This window comes from Vombatus ursinus, unplaced genomic scaffold (assembly GCF_900497805.2).
Source record: "Vombatus ursinus unplaced genomic scaffold, bare-nosed wombat genome assembly UNPS02010193.1, whole genome shotgun sequence".
Classification (NCBI taxonomy): Eukaryota; Metazoa; Chordata; class Mammalia; order Diprotodontia; family Vombatidae; genus Vombatus; species Vombatus ursinus.
Genome location: NW_020949971.1, coordinates 252,234 through 264,683, shown reverse-complemented (window position 1 = coordinate 264,683; position 12,450 = coordinate 252,234). Strand labels below are relative to the sequence as shown.

The 12,450-nt window shown below is 54.2% G+C and overlaps 1 protein-coding gene across 3 annotated transcripts in view; it reads left to right on the top strand.

The window, feature by feature from the left end:
- DLC1 (DLC1 Rho GTPase activating protein) overlaps nucleotides 1–12,450 on the top strand; it is a 213,464-nt gene that overhangs the window by 165,434 nt on the left and 35,580 nt on the right. The window contains exon 1 of one of the 3 annotated variants that reach the window (XM_027853684.1): nucleotides 2,400–2,766. The exons of the other annotated variants lie outside the window; for them this stretch is intronic. Within the exon in view, the coding sequence (XP_027709485.1) occupies nucleotides 2,718–2,766 (49 nt within the window). The 5' untranslated portion in view covers nucleotides 2,400–2,717. Of the gene's footprint in view, nucleotides 1–2,399; nucleotides 2,767–12,450 lie in introns of those variants that run through there. 3 annotated transcript variants of the gene reach the window in all.

Below are 12,450 nucleotides of genomic sequence, written 5' to 3'. Positions count from 1 at the left end.
AAGAAGAAGAAGAAGAAGAAGAAGAAGAAGAAGAAGAAGAAGAAGAAACCATCATAACACTCCAATTTTAGGAGCTTAGTATTGTCCAGCCTAGATGTAAATTGCAACTGTCCATTAGAGAACAAGCCTATCTATATGTCCAGGAGTTTGAGGAAGGAAACAATCCCAATACCTATGGAATTTGGGGAGGCTTTGTTGAGGGAACCTGAGGGACATGCAGGATGATAAGAGGATTCCTCAGGTTGAGTCAGACATGCATTTCAGGCATGAGAGACAGTTGGGGAGAGGGGGATGCATGAAGGTGGGAGATGGAACGACAAGGCTGGGGGCTGGTTAGTAGACAAGTTGGGTCTGTTGGAATGTGACAAAAGTGAAATTAGTCTGGCTCATTCCAACTGAAGGCCTTCGAAAAAGGAAGAGATGTTTTCTTGTAGAAGTGTCATTGAAGCTTTTTGAACAGGGAATGAGTGACATGATCAGACGGGCTTTTCTTTGACGTCTATGGGGGTGATGGATTGGAGAGAGGGGTAGAGCTGAAATGTGGGACACCAACTATTCCAATGGTCCAGGGAAGAGGTGAGGAGGGCAAGAGCTAGGACTGAGTGAGTGGAGAGAGGGGGACCATGGGGAAAGAAGGTGGAGATGTTCTGGAGAATGGGAGGAGTCCAACAGGATGGGAAAAGAGCAAACTGCCTTGGTTTTCAAAGTAAGGGACAAGAATAGTCTGCACATGAGGCCAATCATGTTGACTTGGATTCCTTGCTACAGTGTTAAAGATGTGATTAGAAGACACTAGGAAAGAGCAGCCATCCAGCATGGCTGCTTCAAGACTAGGTCGGGCTGGATGAGGGAGGTCCTTGTTGACAGTCCTAGACTGGCAGATTGGGGTGCGTGATAACCCATCTGCTTTTCTGGGGGATGAGAGGAACAGGCATCTACCTGGATGGGAGTAGGAGGGATGGCAGCCAGAGGGTCTTCTGCAACGTCTTAGTCTTCGGTTTGCACAGAGACATCCAATGGAGTGGGTCAGGAATTACAGATCTGTGCTCAACCCCATTCTCTTTAACAATTTAATCAAAATTGCTTTTTCAGCCCCAAACTCCTAGATTGACGTTAGCCCTAATTGTTGTTGTTATTCTAAAGTTAGAGATGGCATGCCTCCCCAGTCTGCATCTGACACCACACTGGGAGGAAAGGCTAACAGCCTGGAGAATAGAGTCAGGACCCAACCAGATCTTTAAAGGAAGGCTGAAATCGTGAACGGCCCAAAGTGAATCAGGAAGAAATTATTAAGGAGAATTAGGAAGTTTCATGTTTGGGTCTAATAAAGTCAACTTCATTTTCAATCAACAAACACTGGTTAAGCACCTACTATGTGCCAAGCACTGTGCTAGGCACTGGGGACTCAGAGTCAAAGAAGGAAAGTCTTTTCCCTCAAGGACTGTGCATTCTAATAGGGATAAGGTAGCTTTGGTGGCACCGTAGGCCACGTGAAAGGGAGGCAGGGGCAGCTTCCCGAGTCCAGTGCCAGCCCTGAATTTGACTGTGTCCGACAGCCTCAGTTAATCGGCTAACTGGAGCAGATGAGGACGGTGATGGGACCCCCAGCTTTTATGGCCCTTTCAAGTCTAGAAAGCTCTCTGTGTAGGGAGTCTCACTTTACCCCAACTCTGTAATGTAAGGGGTGCTCATCATCTGAACTTATAAATAAGGCAGCTGAGACCCAGAGAGGGCTAGGAAGGGTCTGAGGCAAGACTGGAATCCAGGTCCAGAGCTCTCCTGAGGCCTGCCTCTAAATGCGCTGCACCCAGGTCGGCAGTTTTACTAGCTCCCTGTGTGAGCCAGCCAGGAGGCCCTGGGTCATTCTCTCCCTGCCTGGTGAAGGGCTGCCTCAGTTTCCCCATCCCTCTAAAGATGGGGCCAAACTCGATGATCTCCCAGGTTCCCCTCTCCCTCCAGCTCCTAAAGTCCTAGGCGGGAAGCAGTGGGGCCAGACGGGAGAGGCGAAGGCGCTCGGAACTAGCCTCCGTCCTGGGCCCTGGAGCAGGGCCGCCCTTAGGGCTGGACAACTCGAGCCTTTTTTTGGAGGGGAGGAGGTGGGGAAGGGGGTGCGGATTGGGAAATGCAGAGAGCTTGGGACCCGCCAGAGCAGACACAGGGGGCGGACACCGGAGGCGGGGGCCGAGTGAGTCCTCCCCCTTGGCGGGCGCGTCCAGGGGCGAGGAAGAATGTTTGGACAGAGTCTGGGCCTCGGCTGAGAGAGGGATTGGGAGGGGGCGGGACCAGAGGTGGTGGGAAATCGGTCCTCCCACTGGGCGGGGGGGGGCGGGGAGGCGCGAGGCCAGGGGCGGGGCAGCAGAGAATCGGAGGCCAGGGGCGGGCGTTGGCTGCCTGTGGGCTAAGGCTGGTGGTCAGAGTGGATCAGTAAGCCGGCAGTCTAGAGGGGGCCAGGGTCTTGGGGCTCCACAGCGCGTCTCCAGCCTCCGCGCTCAGCGCTTCGAGAAGTCCGCGAGCAGCAATGGCAACAGCGGCCAGGATGGCTTCTTGTCCCCCAGCCCAAGGGTTCTCCGAGAGTGTCTAGTCCCCGCGGGCCTGAGGCAGCACCCTCCCGCTGGGGATCTGAGAACTGGAGCCCAGGGGACCATCCAGAGGGCAGGAGCGGACCGGGCCGGGCCAGGTCAGGAGCTCCGTGGGGGCCCGCACGTCCGCGGCGCCCCATGTGCAGGCAGAGGCCATCTCCACCTCCGGACACCATGATCGTCACGCGTAAGCAGCGCCCCGAGGGCCAAATGAGATCTGGAGGGTGGGGAGGGTGGGGGCCGCGGCGACTCAAGGGAGGGCCTCCTGAGAGCCTGGGGTCTGAGCCAGGCCGTGCTGGGGTAGGGGCTGGCTGCTGCAGGGCTGGGAGGACTCCGGGTGGCTGGGCGGGGGTGGGGGAGCCCGAGGCTAGATCCTCTCCTCCTCCCCCACCTAGCTCTGCCCCTCTGCACCCAGCCCCAGCGCTGCCCTAGGGAGAGGCGGGAGGGGACCCAGGAGCCGAGGGTGGGGGCGGGCGTAGGGTCCCTGGAGGGAGCGGACCACCCTGGCCAAGACTGGATGTACTCAGACGGCTACCCCTAGAGGCTGCTGTCTACCTGGCCGCATGAAGGTCCCTGCTAATCAAGTAGGCGCCGGACCCCTGGGGGTAGGGGTTGGGGGGGACCGGACCGGACCGGACGGGATGTGACGGAGGTGTTCCAGGGGAGCTTCTCTCGGCCTTCCCCCCTCCCTCTCTCTCTCCTCCCGTCCCAGCCTTTTCCCCCTTTGCCTCTCCTTCCTTTCCCCCTTCTTCTTCCTCCCTCTTGCATCTCTCCTTCCCTTCTTTCCTTTCCTGCAGTTCTCCCGTGTAAGCCCAAACCAAGTGACTTTGGCTTTGAGCCTGTTTCCCGTATTAGATGGGGGTGGGGAAGGGGTCGATCCCCATTACTTTAAAGCTTCCTTCCAGCCCGAAGTCTGTGATCCTGGGCTCCCTTCCCGTTGTGGGAAGTTTTCTGTCCTGGGGGCCTCCGAGGGGGCAGCTCAGTCCTCCCTGCCTTCCCTCCTAGGTAGCACCCCCTTCCCTGACCAGTGGGGAACAGGCTCTTCGGGGCCAAGGAATAAATCTGGGGTCCTCCCTGGGCAGCTCTGAAGCCTACCGGGCCCCCAAACAGTTCCCGTTAATTCAGCACCCACCCTTCTTCTGGATGAAGGGGGTCTCTAAGCAGCCGTGAGGAAGGAACAGGGCTTCAGCAAGCCCTTGGGCTCCCCCAAGTGTGGACTGTGAGAGCCGCTCACCCTCAGCCCTGGGCAGCCTCTGGAACACCTGGGACAAACTGACAGGCCGAAGGGAGGGGTGGGCAGTAAGAGCTGGACCAGGTCGGGCTACCATAGAGGCCAGGAGCATCGAGGCAATTGGAGGAGGAGGAGGATTCCCAGGCATTTGAGGGTGACCTCAAAAACCACCCGAAGAGTCAGTGGCAACATGGGGTGCTTGATGGCTCTGCTGGGGGAGCAGTAGTGAAACCTTTGATGTCTCCTGGGCTGCCCGCCTGCCTTCCTCCCTCATGCTTTCCTCCTTCCTGTTGCCTCTTTGGTCCCTGTTACCTCCATAGCTGGAACGGAAAAGGAGGAAGCCTTCAAGGTCTTTCCTTTCTAGCGTCTGCCTCCTGGGGTGCAGTTGCTTGCCATAGTTGTGGAGTCTGGGTACCCCCTGGGGCTACGGCTGTTGGAGGCTGAGGCTGTTGGGGGCTGGGGCTGTTGGGGACTGAGGTTGTTGGAAATTGTGGCTGTTGGAGACTGGGGCTGTTGGGAGCTGGAGTTGTTGTCTGAGGCTGTTGGAGGCTAGGTCTGTTGGGGGCTGAGGCTGTTGGAGATTGGGGCTGTTGGGGGCTGAAGCTGTTGGAGGCTAGGTCTGTTGGGGGCTGAGGCTATGGAGGCTAGGGCTGTTGGAGATTAGGACTGTTGGGGGCTGAGGCTGTGGGGGCTAGGACTATTGGAGACTGGGGCTGTTGGGGCCTGGGACTGCCTGAGGTTGGAGCTGTTGGGGACTGGAGTAGTTCCCTCCTGGAGCTTTCTCCGAGCCCCTTTGACACCCCACCTCCATTTCAGAGTATTGGGCTAGAGAGGAGGAATGCAGTTGGCGAGCACCGTGGGTTGCAGAGGCTAGGGTGGCATCGCAGCAGGGCTCTATGGGGATGAGTGTGAGTGTTGATGTGTGGCAGAAGTTTCTAGCCTGCCGGGATCTGAACTCCAAATCCATCATTCTTTCCACTGCCCCAGATGCTGGTCTTCCTGGGGGTCCTCCATATTGTCTCTCCACAGCTCCACATTGTCCTTTCAGAAGGGGCCAAGTCTTGAAGAGTAGGGATGGCCCTGTAGCAGAGGTGCATTCACAGGAGGTTGTGACTAGGTCCACCAGGAGGAAGCCCTTGAGGGCCATGGCCACATTGGAAGGGCTTTCATTTCCTGCCCACCCTTCTCCTTTCATTTCCTGGGATGGTACAAGGGCTTGGAGGAGGATGTGGGAGGCAGGGAACGGGGCTGGGAAAGGGCCTGCGGTTCTGTTGTGTCTGAGGATCAGTTGGGAGAAGCTGACTTGTTTGGCTGCGGGTGAAGGGCGAGCATTTGGAAGAAGCCCTGGGCTCATTCTCCTTGGTCTGGGGGAGGGGGAGGGGAGAAGTTGGCTTTGTTTTCAGGAAGAACTTCCTAATCATGAGAGTAGTCCCAGTGTGTGGAAGGGGCTGTCTTGGGAGGTAGTGAACTCCCCATCCTGGGAGGTCTCCAAGCAGAGGCTGGACTTGTCCAGGACATTATGGTGGGGCCTCTGTGGTCCATATCTTGTATACACACCTTCAGGCTCACTTAACTCAGTTGGATTTTTACTGGGATGTTGACAATACTTACATGTCCCAAAAGTATGTATACTTGAAGAAGGGAGAGGTGACCCTGGGATTGTCCCGAGTCTCTCTGGGTTTTGGTCTCCTCTATAAAACAGGAGGTGTGGGTAGGCAATCCGACAGGCAGTGCCCGAGCTGCCAAGCCCTGGGCCCTGAGTCTGAAAGATCTGGTTTCAAATCCTGCCTCAGGAGCTTGCTATTAAATGAGATAATTGTCTAGTGTTGCATTCCCTCCCACCCCTAACTGGGTCGCTTCCTTTCTCTGGGACTCAGTTTCCTTAATGGTCAAACGAGGCAGTTAGTGGCAATGACCTCTGGGATCCTTATTGACATCCTTCCAGCTCTCAATCCTGGAGCCCCCCTGGCTTTGCCGAGAGGGACCCTGTGGCCCAAGGGTGGGAACCAGCGGCTCTCCAGCCCTTTGAGGTAAAGTGATCTCTCCTCTCATTGGCTCCTCCTGCTACCCTAGGAGGTGGGTGGCTACTCAGGGTTTGCCTGGGTTCATTCAGCTATTAAATAACTGGCAGGATTTGAACTCAGCTCTCCCTGCCTCCCAGTCTCAAGCCTTGGCCAATATGCAGCCGAGCTGCCAAAGCTCAGCCAGGCTCCTCCTGACTGGCCTTTGTGAATTCCTGTACCCGAGCCTAGGAGGTGCAGGGAGGAGGCTCTGGAAGGAGGTTTGAGGAGAGAGAGGTTTGATTTGGTTTAAAATAATAACAATGATAATAAATAGTAATAAAGACTAGCATTGATACAGTGCTTTGGGATTTGCAAAGCATTTTTCCTGTGTTACCTCATTTGGTAAACCATTTTTATCCAGAGCAGCACTCAACGGTACCTGGTTTAAAGGGCAGTAAAGAATCTTCAGACAGATGGGAAGGGAGGGTTCTCACCCCAAAAGCCCCCACCCCCTTCCCCTGATTAACAGGGCCCCCTGTGGCCAGCCAGAATGCCTGGCCCTTCTCATCCCAGTGTGAGGGGGCAGGGAAGGTGCTATGGCTCAGGCCAAGGGAAGATTGAGGGAATTCTGGGCTGGGGGACGGTGACAGGGAATATGATTTTCTCTAAAACAAATACTGACTATGCAGGGTCAAACTGTGTTTGTCCCAGGGAGCACCAGTTTGCTAGAATACTCAGTCCCCTTGTCGTAGGGCACTAGGGTCATAAATTTGGAGCTAGAAGGGAGTTCAGCGCATCCATTTTACAGATGAGGATACCAGGCCCTGACAGGTGAAGTGATGGCCCAGGGTCCCACAGCTAGTAAGGTTCTGGGGCTGGATCCAAACCCAGCTCTCCTGGACTCCCCACATTCAATCCTCTACCCACCATAATACCCAACTGCCTGCCAGAGCCAGGCTTATCTCTTCTTTCCAATGAAGAGGAATCCTGAGCACTTTGGACATTCTGTCCAAAAAGAAGTGTGGCTTCAGGGGACTGGTTCTCTGTCCATTGTGCCCCACCCCTTCTCCGCCGGCCCCTCCCCTTCCTTTGGCTGAGTGACCCCAGGCAATTCCCTTAACTGGCCCCATCTCTCAGGGCTGCTTGCTCTCTGCATTAAATGAGATCTGCAGAGTGCTTTGCAAACCTCTAAGCATTCTGGAAAGGCTAGCTATCTATTCTTACTCAGGCTATTTCACTAACAATATTAATTCATTTTATACTTAATAACATTATGATTAGTGTGACTAGCCCCCACTAGCTGGAGGGAGGTGCATGGGTGCTCACTTGCATGGGTGATGTGGGTGAGGCTGTAGTTGCTGGTGGCTGGATCCTGCCCAGGGGCTCTCCACCTGGGGTGCCTCCTGTCCCCTGAGTGGTTAGAGGGAGTGCCCAGGGAACAGCCTTGCCCTGTTCCTGCTGAGTCCACTCTGATGGGCCGTGGGTCTCTGGTTTCTGGGATTTCACTCAGGTGGACCCAGCTCCAGTATGGGATGGGAAGAGGGAGAAGGTGGGGCTTGGACTTTTGCCCTGAGCTTCCCGTGGGAGGAAGGCTTCTCATTGTCTGCCCTGTTTGCCGGCCTGAACATCATTTCCTTTCTGAGGAATTTGCTAAGATAGTCGGCTCTCAAATTCAGGCTGTAGGTTGAGGTTATCTGGGGAGAAATCAGAGCCAGCCAGGTTTGATCTCAGGGAGTTGTCCCAGCCCTTCAGGTTACTTGGGGAGACCGAGACCCGAGGGTTTGCTCTCTCTTTCCTTGGTGGGTGCTGTGAGCGGGCTGGTGGCCGCGTCTAAGCCAGTCTCCAGTGTCCCAACTCTTGGGCCCACTGCTGACCCTTTGATGCTTCCTCCCTGAAATCCCTGGGTGAAGGGTTGTGGCATCATAGATGTAGCTAGAAGGGACCACTGGGGCCATCCGGTCCCTTGTCTTGGAAGCCGAGCCTCGTGGAGGGGAAGGAGCGCATCCAAGGGGAGCTTCAGGGGCAGGGTTTCCATCCAAGTAGAGGTGATCGAGTCATTCCCTTAGGAGGCTGCCAGCACTCACTCACTATTCCTTCCCACCAGGGCTTGGGGGTGACTCCCTAGACAGAGGATGTGAATAGGACATAAACTCTCCCCACCCATGGCCAGTACTTCCTGTCCTCCAGGTCCTGGAAGCAGTCAGTCCCCCAGAGGAAGGGACCTCACCTCCCTGAGAGCAGTAAGCAGTCTGCAAGGCAGCATTTGGGTCTTTGTGCATTTGGGTGGAGGGCCTGCAAGGAATGGCCCATTCCCATTGAGCCAGATCCTTGAAGAGGTTGCTTAGCTGAACTTCCCACCCCCGGAAACGAGTGGATCTGAGTGGTCTGGATTCTTCCTCATGCCTGCCTCCTCGTGCATTTATTAAGTGCCTACTGTGTGCCAGGCACTGTGCTGGGGGTGGGGGGAGGATGCAGAGACACAAATGAAATTGTCCACATTTTCAAGGAGCACGTTTTTGATTGGAGAGATATACATGAAGACAGACTAATAAATTAAAAATACACCCCAGTGGAGAGAGCACTGGGCTTAGGGAACACTAGGGCTCAAACCTTGCCTAGACAGTGTCACCCTAGGCACATCACTACCCCTCAGTTTACCCATCTGCAAAGTTAGGGGCCTGGACGCCTGCCTTGTATCCTAGATTGAAGCTCTAGAGGGGAGGGTGGGTGTGACTGGGGGTTAAGGGGAGGGCCAGGAATCGAATCTGCTTCCTATCAGTGCCCCGTGTCCTTTGGCCTGCAAAGCTTTATCTTGAGCCAGAAAGGCCCTAGCTTACTTAGCACAGGGCCCGGCACATAGGAGGCGCTGGATAAATGATTGTGGGCTCCGCTTGGGAAATGGCAGTCCCCATTTCCCAGCATCACCTCTTGGGAGATTGAAGAACTCGACCAAGGTGGCCTGGACATCAGGAGGAGGCCAAGGGTTTGGGCAGCAGACTGGGACTGGTCCAAGGTCACTCACTGCATGAGGAGAAGCCACGAATAGAAGGAGCAGCTCCAGATGGCTAGGCTTTCTTTATCTATGGCTGGGGAAACCCTCCCTGGGCACCTCTGTTCACCCCTGGTTCTGGGACTTTTGCAGGGGTTGACTGGAGGAAAGCCAAGGTTCCCAGAGATAGGGGAAGGGGAGGCCCATCCACAGCCTTGCCCCCAGCTAGCTGGCCTGATTCTCTCCAGGAAGGTCCAGGTGCCCACAGATGCCCATTTCCTAAAGATGCCTCTGGACCCACATGCCTCTGGACCCACACACCTGCTGGACTTTGCACCTCAGCTGTTCTTTCAGAACAGGCAAACCCCTGGAATCATAATCTCGCTGCAATGGAGGCCCCCCTCAGCCAGGCTGGTCCAGTAGCTGAGAGGGCTCACTTCTGCTTGGGTTCTTTCTCCCAGGTGGAAAGAATCGCCTGAGGGGTGGGAAAGAAGGTTCCCTGAACTGGCCTCTGCCCCTCTGAAGGGGAAGGTCAGACTGGATGACAGGCATTCCAACAGGCAGGCACAGGGGTGGCCAGAAGTGCCTGAGGTCTGAGAGTCCTGGACTCAGAAGACTGACCCAGAATCTTTGAGGATTCACCCGAGATTTTCTCACAACACGTCCTTAGGGTCTCTAGGCTGAGCGGCTAATAATGGCTAACGTTTCTGTGGCCAGTTGAGGTTTTCAAGCACTCTCCTGCTATTTTTGTTGATTTCCTCCTCACAACTGTCCTGTGAGGTAGCCCCATTGTATAGATGTGGAAACTGAGGCTCACAGCATTGGAATGACTTACCCGGGGTCATACATCTAGCAAGGATCTGGAGGCGGCATTTGAACCCAGGTCTTCCAGAACTCTGACCACTAAAGGCCTAGCTGCTGGCCAACAGTCACATAAGCAGTCATAAATGTCAGAGCTAGGATGAGAAGCCAGATCTCATGAGTAAAGATTGGAAAGCAGGATTCTCCCGCTTTCTGCCAGGCCATCTCTAGGCACTCCTTCCTCATTGGAGGGGGCTTTTTTGCCCCAAATGACTATCCTAATGTCATAGGATTGCAGGCTCCTGGCCCTTGGGGGTCAACTAGTCGACCCCTTTTACTTTACAGAGAAGGAAATGGAGGCCCAGAGAATGCCCTGCCCAAGGTCACATAACCCTTAAGTGACAAACAGGGTTTGAGGCCAGGGCTCTTCCCCGTTCCTCATCACTGAGTTCAGTCAGGGGCAGAGTCACATCCATGACATCCTCATCTGCCACATCCCCCAGGTGGGTTGGAGCACATCATTTACCTGCTGAAACCTGCTGTGGTTCCCCCTGCCCCATAGGAGGAAGATATGCCGACTCTTCTGGGCCAGCCCCTCCCTCCCATGTGGCCTCAGTCTGCCTTTTCAGCATTTTTGGGGGCCCCAGGGACTGATTTGGTTGCAGAAACCCCACGTGACTCTGGGTTGCCTTCCCTGGCATTGGCCCCGGGAAGCTGCTGTCCCTTGTGCAGCCCTGCGCCCCCAGAACTGGCCTGACCGTCCACCAGGTCACTTCCCTGAGCTCTGGGTTGTCTTCTGCCCTTGGGGTCCTTGCTGCGGTCCTCCTGACCAGCCGCTCCTGCTCTCTCCACATGTGACCCACCTGCATGAACATTTTCAGCATTTTACTTAGCTCAGCTTTCAGAAGCCCCAGCCCTTCTCTTACATACAGACTGTCCTGGACTAAGACCCAGCTATCTCCAGGGACTGGCTGTGATTTCTTCTTTCTGTCTGCCCCTAGGGTTTCTCTTTACTAGGAGGTAGCACGCCTCTGTCCTGGGAGTGACTCACACTACCCCGGCATGTTCATCCCCCTCCTCCACGCAGCCTCCGAAAAGACGAGGAGCCCTCAGGCCATCCCAACAAGCCAGGTCAGAAAGTCTGTAGGAAAACCTCTCCAAGAAATCTCAGAGTTCTCTACCCATGTTACTTCCCCGGTCAAGAAAATTCCAATGACTCCCCGGTGCCGTCCCGGAAGACAAAACGTAAACACTGAAAGGTCTCCGGGTTGGGCCTTTGGAGCCCTTCCCAATGTGGCTCCGGCCTGCTTTTTCCAGCCTGATGGAAGCTGATCCCTTTGAGCTGGAAGGACCTTTAGAGAGTATTGAGGCCGGTCCCCTCGTTACAATTTTCTCTTTCTTTCACCCGCCATTGAAAAAACACAAACTTGTGATGAGTATGCGCAGTTCAACAAATCGTTCCCACGTTGGTGTGTACCTGAGTCCATCCCTGTCAGGTGGAGAGGAGGCTTCACCATCAGCCCTGTGGTGTTTTAGTTCAGACGTGTCCAGCTCCCACTGAAGCAGATTCAAATGTAAGTGGGAAGTATTTAACAAGACAAATAAAAATTGGTGGTCTTCTAAGTAAATATGCCGTCCGGAAGGAGCAGTTTCTGTTTGAGCTGTCAACGCATTGACCAGAGTTCTCGTCTCTCGATGCTGTTACTGTGTACGTTGTTTCCTGGTTCTGCATCAGTTCATACAAGTCTTCCCAAGTTTTTCTGAAACCATTCCCCTCGTCATTTCTTATGGAGCAGCAGCGTTCCACTACAACCACGTGCCACAACTTGGTCAGTCCCGCCCCAATCAATGGGCATCCTCTCAGGTTCCAATTCTGTGCCACCTCAAAGAGCTGCTAGAAGTTTTTTTGTGTGTGTGGGTCCTTTTCTTCTCTCTTTGATCTTCTTTGGAGCACAGACCTAGAGTATTACTGAGTCAAAGGCTAAGCACAGAGTGATGACTTTGGGGGCACAGCTCCAACTGGCCTCCCAGAATGGGGAGCATAATAGCACCTCCCTCCCAGGTCGTCATGGTGATCAAATGAGACAATATTTGCAGTGTCTAGCATAGCACCTGGGCACACAACAGGGGCTTAATAAATGCTGCTCCTTCCCCTTTTAACAAAGAAGACAAAAAGTTCAGCCAGACTTAACCAGCAAGTCCAAGAGATGTCATTCTTTGTGGTTTTCCACACCCTTCCCTTCACCAAAGGGAGGGAGTGTCTTCCATCTCTGTCCAGCTCCTACCGTGGCTGCTTTGGTGGGCTTCTTCCACAGTATCTGCTGTTTTCCTGCTTCTGCTGGCTTAGCTTTGCATCCGTTCACTTTAGTTTTTCCATGCTTCTTGATTGTTATTGTTTGGTCTTTTCAGTCCAGCCCAGCCATGGTTGTATAAGTGTATCTCCACAAGAATCCTGGATGAATGGAATGGCCAGAGCCAGGGATAAGGAGACATCAACATAGAGGAATTTTCACAAAATAGAAAATCCAGACTTCTTATCTCTAGTTTCCTTTTTCTACCAAAGTCTTGAGTTCTAGGTCTTTAGGGAAAGAAGGGGATAGTTTTGGTATAAGCTCATGGCAGCTTCCTCAGCTCAGCCCAGTGCCTGGCACTAATGTTTGTTGATGAGCGTTCGCAGTGGAACTTGGTGGATTAATATGGAGAATGGAATGGGCCCTGCAGAAGTGAGTGGTTCAACCACAATGTGGAGCCTTCAGATTCTCTGTTGGGAGGGTTGGAGAATGATGCCCTAAGGGGCAAGGGGATGATAAGGGAGTGTCACCTATAGAAATAGAAGAACAGGAGGCC